Source organism: Pezoporus wallicus, unplaced genomic scaffold (genome assembly GCF_028554395.1).
Source record: "Pezoporus wallicus isolate ANWC-B61680 ecotype Strahan unplaced genomic scaffold, APGP_CSIRO_Pwel_v1 contig_8047, whole genome shotgun sequence".
NCBI lineage: Eukaryota > Metazoa > Chordata > Aves > Psittaciformes > Psittacidae > Pezoporus > Pezoporus wallicus.
In genome coordinates, this window is record NW_026639548.1 from 4711884 (window position 1) to 4735130 (window position 23247).

The window sequence follows — 23247 nt, forward strand, 5'->3', positions numbered from 1 at the left end:
AAGGCTGAAAGCATTCCATTTTTATCTGAACCCACCAGCCCTAACTTTCTCCCCTTCACTCAATGCAGAAATCCATCAAGATCCTTTCCTGCGGAATGGAAGTGCTGGGTCCCAGCTGCAGGCATTATGCAAGAGTATTTGCGCTTGAAGTAGAAAACGTTGTCTTTTTTGAAACAAAACACACTGCTGCTTCAAGTAACCTTAGCGAAATGAGATTCACAGAGTTCTGCCCCGAGGAAAGAGTACGAGGGAGAATAAATGCAGATGGCAACAATCAATCTTCTCGCTCAATGAGCTACCAGAAAAGTCCTTTGAGATGGCAGCAATAAGGGCAAAGAAAAGCTCCAGACAGATCCAAATAGATGTTTGCATATATACTTGTGTGTATTTAAAATAAATCTCTTCCTTTTATGCTTTTTGTTCAACTACAGGCTCAAAAAGAGGTTTTAAATACAAGCTTACGGGACTACTAAAGAGGTGAATTTATGAATGTCTTTCTAACAAAACACACTCTGGAAAGCTTTAATCTATGAATTGTGACAACCTTGGACAAAATGGATTTTTAATAGAATATAATGTAAACTGCCTGAAACACTGTGATAAGGAAGTTTTTTCTTAAGTAATGCACAGAAAAGGCATGATGCACTCTGCATGAAAGGAGGAAAGGTCTTAATTTAAATCATTTTAATGAGCACTCAACTGGCGTAGGGAAATGTGAGAAATGGAGATGAAAAACTCACGATAACAATAATATTGCAGAGGGGAGAAGGAGAAAGATTAGAAAAGTAAGCAAGTTTGAAAAGGCTCCAGCTGATAACACTGGCTAAAAGGAATGGAGACAGGATTAAGAACATGTCACAGTCCAAAGCCACTGTTCTCCTTGCAGGCAGTGTCTCTTGGTGGTTCTTATCAGAGCTGCACACTGGGGAGGAAAGAGCAACCCAAGTGCACAGCAGTGGAGAAGAGACCTCTCTCTGAGCTAAGGACAATGCGGATAGGCAGATTTCAGCGGGTGCGGCTCTGACTTGCTGGAGTTTCTCACTTTCATCAAACCAACCAGAGCTGTGGGAGGTTTGGAGGCCCCCCACAAAGCCCAAGAGAGGTTGCAAAACCATAGTGAACACAGCCATCTCTTCCTGACTTACCCACTTCTCTACTACCAGCCTAACAGGCAAGTCAGCAGAAGTAAAATTACTTCCAAGAGAGAAAAAAACTGCCTCCCCTGAGGTAGCTACGATTCTGTTTACTACTAGCTTCTGCTCTGCAATGAAAGAGATTGATCCCGCACTCTCACTTGTATATAAACTGCCTTTAATTAAGCTCCTTGTATTATTACTAAAAGGAGGAACAGATGAATAGGGTCTAGAGACAGTTTTGCCACATTGACCTAACAGAAGCAAGTTCAGGTCTCTGCTCATCTAAATGAAACATGAGAATCCCCACATAAGCACTTAATATTCCTCAAAAGACAAGAGGGCCACCATTATAACCAAAAAGGCAAATTAAAGATCAAAGTTAAATATTTACTCTAAGCACTACAATATTTGCACACCTGGAGATGATCTTTCAGCAATTTCTATTTGCATACTTTAATTAATCAAAAATATTAAACTAATCTCACAAAAGGAAAGGGTCAGAGTAGTAATTACCTTGAGATCTGTTGCTTTTGTGCAATTTAACAGTTCAACACAAAAGTGAGTTTTAATAAAAACTAAGTTAGTGTGACAGGTATAATTTCATGGGTTAGTGAAACCACGTACATGGCAATAACTTCCAGTGTTCATCCTATTTCTTATCTAACTTTTAAAACTTTGTTTCAGTTCAATAACTTGATTCCTCCCTAACATCAAATGATCTTAAGTCGTCTTTTAACCTCAGTGTTTCACTTTCAAATCGATGGGTTTCTATCCTGCTCTGAACAGAACAGAGGATGCAGTTGTTTTAGCAAAAAGAACCCGACTGTAGCATTCAGCAGAGAACAGATGCCGCTGAGAACCCCAGTCTGCTGCCTGAGCTGATTCAGGTTGAGAGGTCACCATGGGTCATCAGAGGCATGAAGGTTGCCTCCCGAGCCAGGTCTTTGCTGGCTGACCTCTCACCCCACCAAAGGGACTCACTGGCTTCTTTTACAGCTTTGGGAGGATGTGGGGAATCTTACCAAGAGATTCAGAGACAAACCACAGAGTGCCAAATGAAGCCCATGAAGCCCCAGCAAAACAGTGGTGGAAGATGGCTAGAATTTCCTTCATCACGACCTTAAAGTTACAACTTTGACAAATGTGCTTATGAACAAAGAGGGGACTCTCCCCCCTTTTTGTTCTAATGGGGAAGAAATGCAGGAAACAGCTAATGAACTGAAAGGTTTGCTTGGCATTTCAAGTGCTACAGAGCCAGAAAGCTCTGTAGCACTTGACTTCATCAGACACTAAGCAGGGAATCACCTCTCTTCACTTCTCACGTTTACAATGCAAATGTCTGCGTCCCACTCGGTCGCCTCCACTCTGCATCTTTACTGCAGAGAAACAGGCAGTTTTTGCTCGCTATTCCACCAGGCCTGTTTTACACATCCAAGAGGACTCTCACCTCTGCAGTGCCTATTTGTCCCTTCTGCTGAAAAGCGAACTCACACTAAATAGCTTTCACCTCAACGCTTGCATTGCAGGTACCCAGAGCTAGATGGGATTCATTTGTTCCCCAAATACAGCTTCAGAAATTAAACAGAGTAGAAACTTTCTCGGCACTCCAAACCTCTGGCAGCAATCTTCCTAGGTCTAAACAATTACTAACAACTATTTTTCTCCTTTACAGGAGCTTTCAGAAAAAAAGATGGATGCAAAAGACTCCCCAAATGAAAATTCTGACATAAAGTTTAGAGATTTCCTAATTAAGATACAGTTTCAAGTTAAATTTATGCACAGTGTACTTTAAGTGTAGAGTAACTGCATGGTAACAAGAGAGAAATGGCTTGTATTGTAAATACATCATTCTGACTAACTAACAATGTAAATTTCACATTAAGTTTGACACAGCTTATGAGAGCATAACCATAGCAAACAGACACAGCATTCCTGAAACAGTTCATAGACTCATAGGTGTTTCACAGCAGTTACTTTCATGGCTTTTCAAATAAAGAAGAGAGCATTGTCCTATACGGCTTTCAATTATTCTTCATATTTCTCTATTTTAATCCATGCCTTTCTGTTGGCTCTTTGGCAAGAGGGATCCTCCTGCTGCCCTGAAGGTGCATGAAAAGCAAACGTGAGCTATGATTAGTTGGCTGCCTCCAGTTTAATCAGATAATCTACTGCCAAAGCTCAGAAGTGAAACAAAAGGAAAAAAAATCTCTCATCAGATCACCTACAGCTCTTCCAAGGAAGCTGAGGAGGAAAAATTACTGCTATTAAAAGAGCAATACAACTCATTGAAGAAGCTATTCTCTGTCTCTCACAGCATTTCAGCAAGGGTTAAGGCACAGCAGCACATGGTGGCTTACCTGCTCTCTGCGCTCGGGTCGTTGTGCACACATGTCACCGTGGCAGTGGTCCTCGCGCTGTCTGTTTCTTCTTGAACCCCCCACTGGTCTGCATCACTGACTCTGATGTCCAGGATCTTCACACCGGGGGCTGTCCTAATTCTGTTGGGGAACAGCAAGCATTGCTTTAGTTACAGACCTCCTACAAATAAATCCAGAGGTAAACAAGGAGATAAGAGGCAATATTCCCTCTTCCATTAGTAACAGATTAATACATTGTAACTGTAAGTCACTCTGCTTTAAAAATACAAAAAGAGGTCCAATCATTTTAAAGAGATGAAGTATGAGTTTCATTATGTACAAAGCCAGTTAATTTTCAGCCTGAACAATGTGGAGAGAATAAGAATGCTCTCTGCTTCAGTGGCACTACTTTGATATAAATGAAACAGATGTGACTAAGCAGAAGTTGATTTAATTTGTGATGTCTTTCCTGCAGTTTAAGATGGAGACTCAGAACACTGTGGTATAAAATACATCCTCCTGCTCGCAAACCTTTGGGAGCAAGGTGCCTTTTAATGTTAGGGCAAGCTGCATGGAAAAAAAAATGTGCTTCAGTGCTCCAAGACCATAATGCAGGAAGGAGTGAGAGAAAGAGTTTGTTATTCTAGATCCAGGACTGAGGGATGAAAATAATCATGCCAGCATACTGGCATGTATCAAACTGGGCATGTCAAACTCTTCCTGCTGAAAATAATATGATGCTGACATGGAAAACCTTGATTTCCTAAACACAGCTAGAGTTTCAAAGCAGTCTGGTAGCTGGTAAATGTCACCATTTTTTGGCTTTAAAAAAATTTGCTTATAGAAGTCCATGCTCCAGTGGGGCTCAGCATTACGAACAGATTGCCAAGGAATAGGAAACAAACTGCTTTTAATAGCAGGGACTTCATTTGTGCAGCTTGACTCCTGAAACAAGCCTGGGATTTCGACAGAGCGCTGCAAATATGCCTGGAGAACAATTAGGCAGAAAGCAAGAGCTGTAGTGCCACGTTCACCACTGCTGCGACTTCATTAATTAAAAGCAAAGCCAAGAGGGACCTCTTAGTTGTATGGTGGAATAAAACAGCACTGCTGAGACTTGATGCGTTACTTAACAGTGAATTGTGATGGATTTACGCCGATGCCTCATGGCCAGTTGCTGCTCACATTACACTATTAAGAATTTCCTTTAAGTTCTAGGGTTTGGATCAAAGGAACTTCAAGATGCAATTGGTGTTTTTTTTCTTCTCAGAAGGAATTAATTCATCTTGCTTTTATGATACCTTTATTCTTGCCTGTAAGGCTTTACTGACTTGATGGGCCATATTCACACCTGGCATAACCAGTCTGATGAAAAATGCTCCCTGCAAGGAGAGAATTTTCCTTGCTATTTTTCTAACTGTCTCCTTCATGTTCTCCACAGATATTCGCATCTCCAAATAACGTGCCTCAAAGCTTATGTACCCCTTTCCCATCACCTCCTCTTTCTTTCAGAGGAACACTCATTCATTCTGTAGTAATTACACCTGACCAAATAATTCCTGCCAGACACCTACAAGGCTTCATTTCAGGCTGACTTGTAATGTACATGAGAGAGAGAATTATGCCTTCAGCAATGGATTCAATAATTTTCCTCATCAGACTCAGCCTCCCACTTGAAAAAAAAAAATCATTGGGGCCTGGCAAAAATAAAATAATAAATTAAAAATAAGCAAGTAACCAACCAGCACTTTTTAAATGTTCTCCTTCACAGCCAGAATGATGGGGTTTAACAAACTTGCCTCTCCACCACCCTCGCAATTTCTCATGTGTTTTCTTGCCAACATGTCTGGAAACCCCCAACCCGCCTGTCCACCCAAGTCAAAGCCTCAATTAATTAAAGGTTAACTGAAGGGCATAGGATGCTGGGGGGGGGGACACAACAGGACAGCTGGATTTTCCCCAGGATTCATCACCCTTTTTCCATCTGTCAGAAGCCTGGAAGTCCTCCTACACAGCTTTTACACTACAGATATCTTCACTCTGCAGCATTCGCTTTTCATCTACTCTGATTCAAATCTAGCACGTCAGTTTATACCAACAAGGGTGAAGAGCAACATGGAACAGTTCCCCTACCACACATGGCCAGGCTTTCACCATGCAGCACCACTGTGCAGCTCCGTTCTTCATGGAAACTGAAGCTGCTGCTCCTCTTTCCCATCATCAGTGGTCCTCACATGCAGTTTAGCAGTAAGGATGCAATAGCCTTAAATAACCACATTTATTTACACGCTCAGCTATTCCAACCTCTTCCAGACACTGCACCCCAAAACTCTGGCTTCTCTCTTCAGCCAACCCCTCAGCTGTGTCTACCACCCTCAGCCAGGGAGCTTTGCTGTTCTTCTCGTGTCTGAACACAGCTGTGAGATGCTCTTTGCCAGCGTGGACATCACATGAGGCTCCCCTGATGCCTGCCCTCTTGGCTCACTGCTTGGCTTCTCCTTCAGGACACTGTCCATTAACAGGTGTCCCTCTGGGTTTTGGCAATGCTGTCTTGGCTGCTTGCTGCACGTCCCCTGTCTTGCTGGGATAGCACCAAGTGAACATCCATACTCTGCTCCCCAGCTACATCTTCCAAAAATGTCTCAAAATGCTGCATTTTAGGAAAATTTCCAGTCTAATCCCCTGCAATGCATCTGCTCTGGTGGGCTGAGACAAGATGTCATTTTGCATTTTTGGATATCAGTAGAGCCAGGAAGGTTGAAAGAGGGAAGAAACTGAATTCAGCTTCTCACTTAGGAAAAGTCAAGAAATTCAAATGAAACCAGCCTACATATGGGTGGTTTGAGCCTACTGTTCTTCAGATAAGTGATTCATATCTTTAAATCTGCCCCCAAGCTATACAGGCACAAAAATTATTGTAAGTGGTGGGGACGGAGGCTTTCAAAAAGAGTAAGAAATTCCAACTCAAGCTAAGATGAACTGGAGAGAGGCTGGTGAATGGTCAGTGTGCCAAGCCTGGGTGCTGGGTTTATTGCCCTGCTCTGGGCAACAAACCAAGTCAACCTGCTGTTATAAGTTCGGATGAATCATTCAGTTCTCTTATACCTCCCTTCCCTCCATATAAAACACTGGGAAGTGCTGCTCTTCCAACTCAAAGGGAGCTGTGAGGATAAATACAACTTCTTGGGAAAACTCTGATGTCCTTTAATTTTACCTGCCGACAAAAATTCCGCCACCTCTGGGCTTGAAAACACAGAAATGACCTACTGAAGTATGTCACAGGAGCATGACCCAGGAAGTAACTGTTGCCACTCAGATGGCTTAATACTTTTGTATAAAGGTAATTGTGAATACTTTTATTCATTTTTTTAAGGAACACAACATGAGAGCCAATGGGAAACTTGGCAAAACTGACATTTCCGTGAAAGACATCCTTTCTGAAAAGCCGAAATTTCAGACAGAAAACTGTCCTGTTGAAAAGCACTTGCCTGCCTTTAAAACATTACAACTTACATGGCAATTTGATAACATAATTAGCAGAACTGTGAATGAGACTGAGGAATACTGAATGAGCTCAACAGAAGTTAGCCTTGCAACAGGGCCCCCAACGTTCCAGCCTGTATCCACAGCCTGTACCACAAATCACTATTCCTGATACCCTCTTCCTTAGGGGTGGAGGAGGTCCAACACAAACATGATGTCCTCAGGAACTGCCTATCATGACACTGACGCCCATAAGATCTTAAGAGGAGGCAGCCGGGGGGAAGAAGAGGGGTAAGTGTCAAAGTTCTCCAGAACAAGGCATCAATGAAACAACTGCTTCACGAGTGAATTTAGCCCTATTCCCAGCCATAAAGGCAGAATAGAGGAAGCTGCTTTCAATAAGACTGCAGAATACATTTGGTACTCCTGGCAGTGTTTTTTCCCCCTGAACAGTGCGTCCTCCATTTACTGTAGAATGTAAAGATGGAAACACAATGGACTGAATGGAGCAGGCAAGCAGAAGCATCCCCAGCCTGCCAACTTGGAACAACCAGAACTGTCCTAAAATGCAATCCCAGCCTTAAATGTATGTGACTCCATGAATTCAGCTGTGCTAAACCTCTTCTCTCAGTTACTACAACAGAGGGAAGGGAGAAGGTACAAGTAATAAGCAGGGCTGAAAGCAACTTAAGGGCTACAAGAGGAATCTGAGCAGCCAAGCACTCAGCAGAAGTGGTGCAGGGACTTCCACCACCTCCCAGTCAGTTGAGTACAAAATCTACAAGGTAAACGCTTGCTTGCAACACCCCTCAGCAACACTCCCGGCAGTGGTAATTAGGAAGTGAAAACTCGGCAAATGGAACTTTAAAATAGAAACAGAAGGAAAAGATATTTAGGAAATAAAACGGGAATGTGCTCACAGCAGATGGAAAATGCTCAAAGTGATGAGAAAACGGACTTTTTCAGAGCTATTTTAGAAATCCTCTTTTCTCCCCCCTATCCCATTACGGGGGAAAACATGATCTGAGCTAAATGCACTCTCAATGACGTACTAATAATAATGGTTATGGTAATAAATTTCACTTGCGATTCCCAACCATTTCTGAAGTCAGCCCTTCAACACGCATTTTTAGTCCAATTAAAAATGAAATCATCCTCCTTCCCTACAGGAAATCCAGGCTGAAGGCCAATGTAGTTAACTTGCCTAAAATCACACTGTCTCTGCAGAGCTAGAATGAGGGTGGATACATCCCGATTCCCGAGCTCACGCTTCAGCCAGACACCCCTACCCAGCATTAAGACCAAAGCTGAGCAGAGCTGAGTAATTCTGAGCCCTCACAGAGCATTTTACATATTTGAAGAATTGCACAAACAGCAAGTAATTAGTTCTGAACGAGGACCCTAGGGAGTTTCTAGTTAAAACACATGTGGTTTAAGATACATTAAGCAGAGCACTATAAATTAAAATAATCACTGAATTCAGATGTAACATCTGAGGACATTTAGGGTGTGAGATGGGCAGTGTTTCTATACAGGAATAGAAGCATCACTGCATAGCGGGTGGAGGCAAGCAGAGTTTGCTGGGAGATATAAGAAGAGGGTATGTGATTTGCAGCTGCTGTATCAAAGTGCATTCCATGCAGTTTGGGAGGGAGGCACAGGCAGTCAGTAGTTCATTGATGTGAGCATATGAAAGCAAAACCACGTGGGAATCACTGGTACAACAGATGGAAGGCTGAAATGGGACCAGAGCTCCCCCACGAGAGGCACCATCCCTCTCTTTTGTGTCCTCCTAAGCTTCCTGGCCAAAATTCTCTGTGGGTAATCCAGAAATCTGAGGGAAATGAGGTGATGCAAACTCATCCAGAAAACATATGGCAGAACCAGGAATTATCCCTAGAGCTGCCAGGGAATATTTTGGTACCTTCACTACAAACCCACCCAGCTCTCCTGCTCCAGCTTTAGACCCACTAGTAACAGACAGTGTCCCTCCCCTGCACTGGCCAGGCAAGAGCAGTCTGTGGGTAAAGTGGTATATGTGACATGAGAATGCAAACACATAATCATCCTGCACAGCCCCACCTCTTATGGAAGTCACATTTACAGCAATGCAGGGATCAGGTCCTAAACCTTCAGTAGCTAAGCAAGTGTTTTGTTTTCTGTAGTATTTTTCCAAGAACTTTAGTTCTTTGTTCTTTCATGTTTTAAAAGACCTGTCACAGATTTATGTTCCAACTACTTCCCCATCCCATTATCCTTAAAATGGGAACATTAGATCAGCTGTGTTTGTTTCCACGGTTCCATGTTATTGTCACTATAAGTAAAGCTATCTAAATATGTAAAACACACATCAAAATACACCAAGATCCTGCAATGATCCAAGCCCTCTCCAAAAGGTCACAAGCACAAATAATACGATGCCTTACCACAAAGTAAAAACAAGCAGCCTGCAAAGCCCTGTGGAGAGGTGTAGGTAGACAGCAGGTAGATGGCAATTTGGAACAGAGGGCAGCTGCAGTGCATCAAACAAGGAAATCCCAAGTAAAAGGGTTTGACTAATGGTACCTGCAGGTAAAAAGCTCAACATGGGCCTGGTATAAAGCTCATGGCAACAGGTGTTACCAGTGAAATAAGGTGGGAACTCATGGTGGGATAAAAAAATAAAAGCATGCTTGCCCTTGGGGATAAAGACAGCTCAGTACTTAGAGACAGCAACTTCCAAAGTAAGCTGGAGTTTTACTTCAGATTTGACCTCTACCTTTCATCCATGCTAAAAACCACTGCAGTGGCTGCAGTCCTTCATTGCAAGTCTAATGCATCCCTGGCCCAAATTCGTTTTCAAAACAATGTTATGCTCTTCCCCCCAGTGCAGGACAAGGATTTCTCAGCCCCACCTCACGTTGTGCCCTTTCTGTATCCCCTGACCTTAGCACTCTCTCACCTTTACACTGTATCAGGAAATGGGCCTTTCCCTTCCTCCCATTCACCTCAATTTCTCTCTGCATCTGTTATTTTTATACAACCTTTTCTAGCTGTCTTATTTAACCCTGTCAAGCATTTGGGGATGCAGCTTCTATGAAAGCAGTTATTACTGTCAGGGTATCTCTGACATATATACACTGACAGGATATCCAGCACGCACTCGAGGAAGAAAGCCAATGCCAAAGCACTGGGTAGGACAAAGCAGAGCAAATCAATAGTGACCAGCACAACGCAAGGCAGGAACAGCACTGCTCAACAGACATGGTGCCTAATGTGAGAAAAGCCTAACACCTCAGAGAACAGAAAACCCTTTGAAATGGTGGAGGGGATCAACGCTAAAGATTTAGGATGATATAATTACCACCCTTCTACCTGAAAAGGTGAAGCCATCAACCTATTTTTTTTCAGCCCATCAAATGTTTCAAAATATGCCAAGCATCCAGCTCAGTAGCATATTGGATTTTGAATAATGAAAAGAGTAAACAGGATTTTAATTTGAATTCTGACAGTAAAGTGCTTTCCATGTGATAAATTAACTACTAGGGAAGACAAATTAACACAACCTTCCCTTGAGTATGATGGTTTATGATTTTGAGAAAGCTTTTACAGAAGCCTCAAAATAAGGCAGCATAAAGAACAGGAGATGATGATGGGGGGTGTAGTTTATCAAAATCCTCCCTCCTCCTTCTCAGCATGTGTAACTTCTCTGAAGAAGTGCAGCAGATTTTCTCAAGAGCCCACCATTTTCCCTAGGAATGACTACACATTTCAGGATGGACCATCAGCTGGTCTGGACCACCTGAGATGGATGATTTTAGCAACTGCTTAATACTGAGAAGCTAAATTTCACATCTGTGAAGCAAGGTCAGAAAAAGAGATGTCTCCTTTTATAAGGGAAGGGGGTGCAGACACAGTCTCTAGATACAACGCTGTGCTAATACAATCAGGAAAGATTACATGAACATCTTCAAAGCAGCCTAACATGATGTTGTATTTCCATATCCAACAGAAAATTCAAAGACATTTTAAGGTTTCATCCTATTTCAGCAGAAACTCTGTTTTTCAATCTGTTCTCTCTCACACTTAGGTAAGCAAACAGAGCTTAAAAAAACAGCAGACATTCTAACTGGCTTGAAATTAAAGCTATTAATTTTTATTCTTACATATTCCTGTCACAAACCAGACCTTGTTCATATGGGTTTCCAACACTGCTATGGAAACCCAAGAGATTCAAAGTCTTTATGTAATAGGAGATGAAAATGCCATCTCCCACGGGGAACACTGTTTTCTTTGAAATGTATCAACAGTGGAATTTTGTCCCTCTGGGAGAAAAAGGGTTGCCAGGCACTGGGGCAGGAGACATCGAGCCCAATTCTATCAACCCCAGACATTTTATTAACCATTTAACTGTCTGGGCAGCTTTGAAATGGGAATAAGGATGTTTCCCCAGCTTTGCTCAGATAATCACACAAGGAGAAAAAAACAGTAGTATTTCTATGGCAATACTGTGCATTTGTATACTTAACAAAGTGTCCAGATACTATTTCATTCTATTTCTGCAGTTTCCCAGTAACTACTTAAACCTGCAAGTCAATGTTCTGCAGCAATTGCGATTTTCCTCCTAAAACTAAAAGCCAAAATTTATTTGACTCCACCTGAATACATTGTTGTGCCTTTGACATACAAATTACTTCAATTATAGCATAAGCAAATATGGCTCTAGATTGTGCGGAAAGCTCTTAAAACTCCAGCAAACTCTTCACACTAGGAGGACAGGCCTGATGTTTGGGTTGCTGACCCCCTAGCACAGCTCCAGTGATTTCCAGCACAGGGAAGCAGATCCTCTGTCCTCTCTGCCTGGAGGGCAGGAAACATTGCCTGCAATTTGCAAATAAATACACAATTCCTTGACACATTACACTTCCAAAGTATCCAATAAATATGAACTATTATTACTACTGATCAAAAGGAGAAAGCAGGTCTTCTTCCAAGTCTAAAGGATCCTTTTGCTACCACACACCTCATAACATCCCTATCTCATTAGGATGCACCACCAGCTCACACCTCTGCCTCCCCTGAAAGAGGAGAAAGATTTTCCTTTATTCCACTGCCTCCATTCACTTAACTGAGCTAAGAATTGTTGATCACTATTCAAACAGCTCCAGGGCCTGCTGTCACACGCCCTTAGACATCTCCAAGAGTTGAACTATGTGCCCTCTTTTCTCCAAAACAACAATCTGTGGTGTACCTTCTCTGCAGAGAGAAGAGGTAAAATGCTGGAGTGGTTTTCTGTAACGCATGTCTACAGAACAAAAATCAAAGCCCACTCAGTCTCTTCAGCCTTTCTCTCAAAGATCTAAAACACACAGACTACGTCCTTTACCTTGAAACTAATGCAATACTGTAACAGATGAAACTCTTCCTTAAAGCCTACAAGTACAGGACAACATGCATTACCAAGTCTGAAGGTGTCCAAAGTATTTGAACTTGGAATTCTTGCAATCATGCAGAAACACAGCTTTGAAAACTATAATGAAAAAATCAAAGTAAGTCAGAGGTTTCCTCCTGCAAAGACAAAGATACTTATAGGTTTCCTTTTATTGAAAGGCTCCTTTCAGAAATCAGCCCTGCAAAATGTCTGTAGCCCGAATAGAGTTCAGGCCTCCTGTGAGACACAGTTTCTATAAAGATGTCATTTTTCTACCTCTACAAGCAAAGAAAGCCCTGAAGGTCACGGTTTCGAGAGCACCTAAACAACAACAAAGTACAAGCTTTCCATCCCTCTTCCTGCAAAACCAGATAATGAGCTCCACAGCACTGTCTTGGTCAACACTGGAGGGGGGTTTACAGCAGTTAAAATAGTTCATCACTGTGGCTAAATTAAATCACCACCTTGGAAACGGGGAGATTTTCCGTAAGTGAAGAGTGTGGTAATACAATTCAGATTAATATAATTACCTTTTACCAGCTATCAGTGTCTTTGACTTAAGATCAGAAAAACTGCCCTGGGTTGCTGCTGAGTACTACAGAGATTGTTGCATTCGTCAGACTGTTTGTGGCACAATCCCTCAGGCTCAGAGCACATTGTGACTGCAAATCCCCTGTCAAATGCCCAGAAGAGGCCACTGGTAGACAGTGTGTGGCTACTCTTGAGACAGTGTGTGTAACCTCACAAAAAAGTACCCAACAGAGGAGGCCTGCATGCACTGGACTTTCACACAGCTAATACACATCTTTTAATGGTCTAAAACGTACACGGGAGAAGACCAGCAGCGCAGTTGATGGGCCAACAACATATTGACATGTCTCCTCCTCTTAGGAGATGAGGCTAAAAGCAGCAAAGGTCATCTTTACCTAAAAGGTTGCTTGAAACTGCACCAATAGAAAACAATTCAAAAAGAACATTAAGAAGAGCAGATTTGTGAAACCTTTATAAACCCCTAACGTCAACTGAGACCATTCCCAACCCTTGGCACATCCAACAACTGCTTAACAGCACAAAGTGGTCTTTAAGGGACCTATCATCCATTTTTCCACACTTGCTCAGTACTCTGCATTAAAAAGCAGCACAGAAAAGGCTGTTATCAGGAACTCGGCCTAGGCTATGGCAAGGACTACAAGGGATGGAGTTCTAGGGAAGAGGGATAAAAAGCACAGCAATGAAAATCCTTCCAGAATTAAAAAGGCCACAAGAACTTTGCCTGCACTTGTAGTTGTTGTTTTTATTGGATTATTTTATGAGGTTTTATGTTGTTTAATCGAAGAAAGAAAATGGATGCCATAAAATACGCAGAGCTAACCGGGGCTGCAGAGTATATTGCTGAATATCGCTGGTAATGCCATTTCCCCTTCACTGTCAAAAAATACAACTCTCGTTCTTTATATCCCTGTCACATGGAACAGTGGTCCTCCACGCTTGCCAATCAATCATCCTGGAGTGCACCTTTACCTTAAGCACTATGTGCTAGGATGGTGAATAAGGAAACCTTAGGAAATAATCTCCCTTTCCACAAGACAGAATTCAATTTCCAGTAGAGCTCAGACCAGTACTTTTCATGAAAAGGTGGCATCATATATTACAGCAGAAAAGCATTTCTTTGCTGCTAGTGAAAACTTTAGTGAGCATTATGATGATGTGGTTTGTACTCCAGGCACCAATCACCACCAAGCAGGCTAATAATGTGCGAGTTCTGACGAGAACCAGCCCTCCAGCTGGGATAAAACATCACAGACGTCTTTCCCCTGGTTGTTATTTTTCCCCATTCTGCTCTCTACTATAACTTTTCTTCCAGCTGCAGACAACAACTTTCCAAGAGTCTCCTCGAGAGTCTGCACTTCAGAATAAAATTATCCCACTCTGGTGCTCAGATAGCCTTAGTCAGCCCTCTGGCCACTGTCCCAACAGGCTCTGGCAGCCCTAGTTTGGTTTCTTTGGGTGGTGCTTCTCAGCAGCTTTTTGAAGGCGCTCTGCAGGTAGGTTGAGCTTTCAACAGCAATTCTTCACATCTCCTTCTGGATCTCAGCAGATTTGGCAAGGATTTTGCAAGTCCCAAGCTTCGTCCCTCCTCCAAGCACAGCTGACAAAGGCTGTGCAGCAGAGTCCATCACCTACTGCAACAAAGTCCAGAGAAAGCTGGACAAAGCTCTCTCTGTTAGATTTGCCTGCAATATTTCTCACCACGAAGACAAGGAGACAGTTTTTCCCCTCTAGACGCCCTGGCCAAAATACCATCCTTCAAGCTGGTGCCTGACAGACAGACCCTGGCAGCCCCAGAGCCCAAGATGGGCAAAGAGGTCAGGAGGATTCAGGCCTCCAAAGTCTGTTGCTCAGAGTGCTGCCGCAGCTCAAAAAGCTTATCCAGCCTTGCAAAGCTGTCAGGAAAATTTACCAGCCACCATACAGAAATTGCTTGCCTTTTACCACAGTGATTGATGGTAATGCAAGAAACTAAGGGCATTTTACTTGCCTGTCAAAGGAAATTACTCACCCAGGGCCAGAAAGATTGGAGAAGGATTCTTTAATCCTTGCAGTGATTTTTAAATTAAACTCTAGCGTTTGCAGGGCTGAAGACCAGGCACAGACAGCAGCCTGCTTCAGGATGGATTCAAACATGATATAGCACATGGGCAGACAGGTCCGGCACAGCAATAAACCAGAGTGAAAGGCAACTTTACAGATTTCAGGGAGCCAAATCCATTTCTAGGTCATTAACGTCTAACAAAGACTTAGGTCCTGGCACTATGCATGTAACAAAGGTTGGGGAAATAACAGGACTAAAAGTCACAATCAAAAACTGGAGGCAACTGATCTAAGTGGCACAGGAAGGTGCTCCCATTTGGTCTATACTGTGGTATAGGGGTCAATTCACTTCCTAAATCAGCAGACTTGATAGGCTCATTCTCTCTGTGGCTTTCCCATTCCTTACTAACACCAGTACTAAACCTTCCTTTATCCTTCAACATCTATCTTTCCTGCAACTGGCCTGTTTGCCAACAGGTCTGCTCTGTTCCAGTTTTACCTACAGTACCAGCATTCCCCGTGTATGGATGGCGGATCCTCCACCATGGTTCAGTCACAGCATCCTTGTTAAATGAGTTACTTCAGTAGTATGGGGGCAGACAACATTTATTCATTAGCTGGCAGATCAAGGATGAAGGACAAAAAAGCCGTCTTTCCCCAGGAGCTGGTGCTTACAAGCCATAGCACAGCAGGCTCCAACACATAGCACTGCCCCTGGGGAATTTCAGTAAGACAAACAGACATCACACAGCACTTCTGAGGGTAGGAACGAGCCACTCTCATAGGTTTGATTTTGGTTAGCCTCTGTTTTCTTGACCAGCCCTTATACTTCATCTCCTCCGCAATCCTCAGAAACTAGATGGAAATTCATCTCTGTAAGAGGTCATAAACAACAAAGTGGGAGAAGAAGCAATTCATGTTTCATTAAGACTACACCCTGCCTAGGTGCTAGCTACCACAAAGTCGCTTAAACTTTCAACGTTTCAAAGCACACACTGTGTTAGCAGTAGCACTCTAAAAACAGGCTTTCCCGCTGGGGCAGCTGGGGGACACAGAATCAACGTCCTATAAAAATGGCTACAATCTATTATAACACATCCAGCGGTTTTCAGTGAAAAACACCCACAGCGACATACCAGAGCTCACTGAGCATTAAGCACTTCCCATTCCTGTTCTTCCTTTCAATTCTAACTAGTCCCTAACCCTGTTAGTTGTGAATTTGTAATTAATGAGCCTCGTTTGGAGGATGTGAATGCTGAAATTGGTCTGATATACAGGCTCTAACCACAGAAAGACGATCTAATTCAGTGAGGGAATCTGCTGCACTTCAGGGGGATTTCAAACCTTCAATAAAGGAAATCAGCTGTTAAGTCATTTTAACAAGGGGCAACATGCTGCGCGCTCAGCTCTGTGGTACCATGTGATGGTCTCACAGCTTGGCATCTGGGGACAACATCATCTTCGTGCATTAGGGATGCTTAACATCTGCTTGTAAATCTGGGGCTGGTCAAAAAAGTCATGACTGAAATGTGGATGGTACAAGTGTGATTTTTCAACCAGAATTCTTAACTACAATAAACATACACACACATACACCCACACGCATACTCTTGTGATCTAACATAGCAAAATATCAATAACCCAAGGCTAAACTAATTATGACTAGTTATGCTTGAGCAGGAAAACAGCAGCCGCTCCTCTCCCCTTCAAGGGGACAAGTAAAAGAAGTGCCTTCATGGCTCTTGTTGGAAGAACTGTCCCTTGGGAGTCTTCATCTTCCCAGGTTGTCCACAGGAATTTATTTCCTCCTCAGCTGGGGATATGGGGACAGGATGGTTCTCCTCTCCAGGCTTGACAGCAGGGCTAGAGAAGGCCCTGTATGCGACCTCATCAGCCCAGCCTTAGTGTAGGCTCTAATAGAAAATACATTTCCCAGGCCAAGAAAAATCTGATAAAACAGTTAAAAACCAAAAAGATGTTATTTGTATCCCCCATCATGTGCACATCAATACTTGGAAATATTTTGGGGTAGGACAGGAGCTTAGCTATAGCTGAAATGGTTTATAAAATGCACTGAACAAACGCTCTTTGTTCTCCTACAGCAGTCACTTTCAGACATACTTCAGGAGACTAATCCTGGAGACCAGGAGATTAATTCCTGGAGACAAGCCCTTTTCCCCCTGAGCTCCTCCCCAGCACTTCAGAGAAAATTACCTGGTCTGATCTTAACACATCCTGAAAACGACAGAAAGATTAATTATGTTCCTCCTTATTTCACCTTCATGGCACATGTGAGCAGCTTCTATAGCTGTGAAGCCTTTATTTCCAGGGTACTTCAGATTGTACTACTGAGATAGTCAAAGACTCATTAAAGCTAAGGGGAAGTCCCATTCAGTGAGACTTAGTATGGAAAGGAGGGGGAGTGGGGCTTAAAGTTATCTTGTACTTAAGTTAAAGAGACAGTTGGAGAAGACTTATTCATCGATCAAACTCTCCACTCTCTAAGAGTCACCCATCCTCGCAGTGCTCTGCACACAGGAGATGTTGCTGGGACTGAAGGACTGAGAAACACAGCCAGCTCCCATGACTGGATGACTCTGCTTGTTTCTACAGAAGAACCTTGTGATGAAGAAGCAAAAGCAAAGCAATCTGCCTTACATTTCTGTAGACACAATTTGGCACCTACAAATGGCAATTGTTTTCCAATTACAACACTAACAGCAAGTTGGAGCTCAGCTTTCAGATCAGTCTCCTGTAAAGGTGGTGCTTGTCAATGCCTGCATGATTACGGTTATAATTGTTTCCTCCAGCAATTACTATCCCTATAGCTGACCTTATCCAGGAGTCAAGTACCAAGGCATTAATGTGACAGTACCTTCTGTGCAAGTAATTGCTGATACAAAACCTTATTCGCAATTACTAACATCAATAGCTTGTGGATATTAAAGCAAAAGCAGTATGCGAGTGGGGCCGAGATTGCTTTCTAATCTGATAGCTGGGTCATAAGCTATCCGATTTGCTGATGAAGAGCTCAAATTACAAAGGCACCATTCAAAAAACAAAAAGAGATCACTATATATATGACTTCCTTTGATTTTAAGTGGCATTGAGAAAGTGCTCCATTCTTATCTGGTGGTGTTGCCTCCCTGACTTGAACCTTCAGTGTCAAACCATCATCCTCAATTAACTTCAGGCACAACTATTTTCAGGTGTAACCCTGCCTGCCAGCATAGCAGCAGGCTTCAAAAAGCAGCCCTTCAAGCTATACTCTAAAGCTCATCTATCAGAAATACCAACATTATGCTTCTTTTTTACTACTTAGAATTGTGAAGCCTCAGCAGTATTATTACCATCAAGGTTGTATTTACTGGTAATTGCAGTCTGAAAGCAGACCAAGATTTAAAACAAACACAAGGACAAAGGGCTGTAAATTTATTAAATTTAGGAATAAAATAGCACAGACACTGATATGCATTCAACTCCTATGGATCACTTAAAAGCTGATCTAGAGAAAACATGCAAGTCAATGCACTAGTAAAGCCCACACTGCCAGCCAAGGCATACTACATAAACAGAAGAGTAACTCTCTGTAGATCACATACCACTAAGCTTATAGCTATAAGTTAATTTCAGACGAAACCCTGCAAGCCCACCTAGTATGAAACGATTGCAGAATTATTTCAAATAGCAACAAATGTTGTAACAAATGGGAAGTATATTTACAATCAATTTACAAACAGAAAGAAAAATTATTGAATTGATCAAAAATGCTATTTACTGCTGGCACTTCATTTAGCTTTCTGCAGAATGTTTCAACATTTTTATTCCTTTATTGGAACAAATAAGTATTGAAACAGAATGGATAATGAAGCAGATGCTAAGAGGCAATAAAAGGGCATAGGATTTTTACTTCTTTTTTTGCAGTAGACCCATATAAACTTGAAGAAAATGAAAGTTTAAAAGCAGGTTTTGATGCTGGGGACTTTTATGAAAAGTAAATGAACAACAGATTTAAGGCAATGCAATTGCCAGTGAATCACGACACTATGGAAAAGGGCCCAGACAGCTCTGAATGCATTATGCACTGTGGAGGGGAGGGAGAAAAGAGCCCCTAAAAGGAGACAGTGCTGCAGCCCTTGCTCAGATAAACCACCTGCATTTCACACAGAATCCCAGACTAGTTTGGACTGGAAGGGACCTTAAGATGATTCAGTTCCAATCCCTTTTCCACAGGCAGGGATACCTTCCACTGGAGCAGGTTGCTTCAAGCCCCATCCAACCTGGCCTTGAACACTGCCAGGGATGCAGAAGCCACAGCTTCTGTGGGCACCCTGTACCAGTGCCTCACCACCCTCACGGGAAGAACTTCTGCCTAACACCTAATCTAAATCTCCCCTCTTTCAGTTTAAATCCATTATACCCTGTCTTGTCCCTGCACACCCTCATAAAAAGCTCCTATCCAAATTTCCTGTAGTCTCCCTTTAGGTATGTAGCAAAGTCAGCTGCATTTGGGTTATAAAGCCAAATCACGAGATTCTTCCTTCCATGGAAGTCTGCTTTAGCATGAACAAAACTGTGGGGAAATCTCAAGATGTGCAGGCTTGTGTCAAGACAAGGTAGAGAGACCTCAATGCCTTCAGCTGCTTTTTGACACTGTCAACGTCAAGTGGCACGAAGCAAAGTGACGTGTTGCGAGAGGCTCATGCAGCAACCAATGCAAATGTGTGATAAAACACAAAGAGCTGCAAAGTCTTGCTGGGAAGCAACAGCGCATATTATTGATGGCTCAGCAGCCAGAAGATCTCAGCACATGAAGAGGATAATGGGTTTGTCATCTCCTGCCAGGAAAGAACTTTAAGAGGGGTGAAGAGAGGTAGTGTTTCAGGTCCATGCCCACACTGCAACCCTGGCACATGGTCCCACAGGGCACACCAAGAGTTTAGCCGGGACGTTAGCCTGCTACAGCACACCCCAAGGCACCGAACGCCATCCCATCCACACACGCACATCTTGACTCTTTCTTCCTGAACCAGACGAGCTTCCCAACAGCCTCAGCATTTCCAGATTTCAAATCCTTAGTTGGGTTTCTTCAAAGAGCTAATACATTTGCAGGAATTATTTTTGCGCTGCAGCCTCTCCAAAGGCACCACTTCCACATCAGGCGGATTAGTGGCTGAGCCTGCTAGAAATGACAAAAACCAAAACTGTACTAAGCAGACTTTCCCTTTTGTTTACTGAAAAGCCTATTTTCTTCGAGATAACTTTGGACAAGAGGCAGTTTGCAGTTTAAACAATAAGAGATTTGCTGGGCACCAAGAGGCCCCCTTTTCATCCCTACACACCTACAGATCAGGAAGAGAATTCAGCAAAGAGTACTTGGAAATATGACAGACAGGACCTTTATTAGGTTAAATCATTCAGGACCAACCAGTCAGAAACACTGGGATTCAAACCTGGTTAGAAATGAGAAACAATCTGGCTATAGCAGGATTACAACTACATTAGCTGGGAGGTCAACCCAACTACTCAGGACTCCCATTATCCAGCCCAAGGACTGTGAAAATCTCTGCTCACCTAATCACCACTCAGTAGTTACATATTCAGATTTCTTTCTGGAATAAGTGCAAATTTGCTTTGATTGACTGACGTTTCATCACTTAATACACTCATAATGTGTCAGGGGAAAACTTGACTGAACTCACAATGCTGTACTGATTGAGCTCCTAATAGGAACAGTTGTCAGAAGGACTTGCAACTCTCGAAATCACATTTGCTAGCTGGAAGAGGACTTTCTGCACCAAAGAGCCTCTCCACCTATGTGCAGGACTTCCTGGGATGCAGAGATGGACAGCCCCTCTCTCCCCAGTTGCCATCCACTGGTGACATTGCAGTTGGCTGCTACTGCCCCAACAGCTACACAATACTTTTTCTCCAAAGTCCTGCACTTGAGACATACAGTTATAGAGTCAAAGAAAGCTTTGCTGGAGGCTCACGAACAAGCTATGTCAGAGGAGCAGCACAAATGAGGGTCAAAGCTGTCCTTCACCCCTTCCACCCACCAAAAAGTCTCAAGTACAAATTACCCAACCACAGAGCTCGAGGGTGAGCAGAGAGCACAGGAGGTAACAGAGCTGTTGGTCAGTGTGTATCTTAGATGAAAATCGGGAAAGATTTCAAGGAAAATGGATTAAATTCAAGTGTGAGCCCTTGGCCAGTGCCCCAGCCTCGAGGCTTGCTGCCTGCCATGCACTGAGCTGCTTCCTGCTGCTCTCAAGCTCTGCCTATGAATGGGAAAAGTCTGCCGAGTTTTCCTCTGCTCCTGATTCCTCATCTGAAATTTCCACATTCACTTAGAAAGGTCTTAAGATACATCTTTCAAATGAACCTAAACACTGCCAAATTCCTTTCCTTCCCTGCAGAGACCCGTAAAGCCCAGAAATGACCTATCTTCAGCATTCATGACATGGGTAAACCAGATCCCTGGCTACCTTCACCCTACTTTCATTATACAGAGAGGGGAAAAAGCAGTTCTCTTCAATACTTATAACCAACCCATTTCAAATAAACATTTAAAGCTGCCCTCATTTTTACATAAATAGCTTCTACAAACCGATTGCAAACGTTGCAATTGTTTTGCCACACGGTTGCCAGCAGCTGGGAGCTCTGAGATGCCCATTTCAATCGTAAATCTTCAATTTCAAATGCATCTGGCAGTTAGCTCATGGTGAGAAGTGCTTCTCATCACAAGAGCTTTCAGAAGACCCCTAGGAGTGAAGCAGAGGTGGCTTTTCTTAAAGCCTGTGTCAAAGCACAGCTTTCTGCAAATACTCCTTTTTGTAAGTAAGTAAATAAATAAGGGCAGGTTTTGTGCCATACCTTCTGCACTGCTATTTGGGGCAGAGAGGCTCCTGCTAGACCAGACAAAGCCTTCAGTCAGTCCCACCGAATATTCACAACCCAGTGAAAAGAACAGTGGGAGGAACTGGCTTAAAAGTGCATTCATTGTACTTTCCTTTTCTTTAAATGTAGTAATGTACAACAGCTACTTGTGGTGCTGAACAGACAATACTATTAACTCCTTTTTTGTCCCAGCACTTCAACCATTTACACTTACATTCTTCCACCTAATCACTACCTACCTGTTGTTAAAATCCATCATGCACCACGATCAAACCTTGAGGTTCCCACTCAAACCCTCCCTTAAATGAGTTCTTAGTAGGGTTTTTGCATGACTATTTCTTCCTAACTGGTATCTGCATAAAGAACACAAGAATTGACCCTGATCATTATCATAATGCTTTCATGTTTTCCACAATGCCACTCAAAAGCCTAAAAATATGGCACAGAAGCCCTGCAGGGAATTAATGCAAAATGTCCAGTTGTAGCAGGAACCAAAAGAATCAGTTGCTGAAAAAAAGGGATATTGAAAGGAACCTGGAGGATGCATTAGCAAAAGCACTTCTGAGCAACTTTCCCTTTAAAGCACACATGGGACAAATTCATCTCAAGAGTCTCTTCAAAGGGAATGGTCTGTAATCAAAATTAATCACAATTAATTTGGCCCTAGGTTTCTGTCATGGAGAGGGAGACTCCCACAGTCAGAGCTGCAGGCAGTGGATGGCAGGAATCGCATCCACAGCGTCCACCTCTGCTGATATTGCCAATTCCTCTGCTATGCTGGTGCCATTGTACAATGCTGCAACGAGACTCAGGCCAAATTTGCTTATCGGCTCTGAACAAGGAGGCCAGCCAGCAATATGTGCTGAATGCCGCTCTTTTAGAGGATGTCATCTTTCTATTTAAATTACCTAATTCTCCTTCTCCAACTCCCTGTGGCAACCCAACAGTTGAAATCATACAGTATAAGCTAACAGGGTTATGTAAGTGTCCATTTGCTGTACATATGCTCTCCCCCCTAAGGTCAGTGATCACCACGACTTTGTAGAAAGAGAGGTACACCTTCCAACTCTGATGTCTAAGTGCATCAGAGTTTTGGAGGTGCTTCAGGAAGTGCCTCTACCCTTGTCGGAGGAAGAGATGTGGGTAGCTGAGCGAGAGGCAGGCAGCAGAGAACTGCCACGGAGAGAGCGTCAACGAGAGATGATTCCAGGCCGGACATCTGCCTCTCATCACCCCATAAAGCACAGCTACACGAAAGCATACAGAGGATGCCAGCTCCACGTGGCACCTCTCAAGGTACTGCTGAATAGGCACAACCCTTGAGCTTTTTGCCCAGACTTAATTCCTTGCTCTGCCTGCATGAAAGCAA

General features: G+C 43.0%; 1 protein-coding gene across 3 annotated transcripts in view; it reads right to left on the bottom strand.

The window, feature by feature from the left end:
- TMEM132B (transmembrane protein 132B) overlaps window positions 1-23247 on the bottom strand; it is a 233907-nt gene that overhangs the window by 129193 nt on the left and 81467 nt on the right. For all 3 annotated transcript variants that reach the window (XM_057414845.1, XM_057414847.1, XM_057414846.1), the window contains one exon: window positions 3494-3634. In XM_057414845.1, the coding sequence (XP_057270828.1) occupies window positions 3494-3634 (141 nt within the window). The remainder of the gene's footprint in view (window positions 1-3493; window positions 3635-23247) is intronic.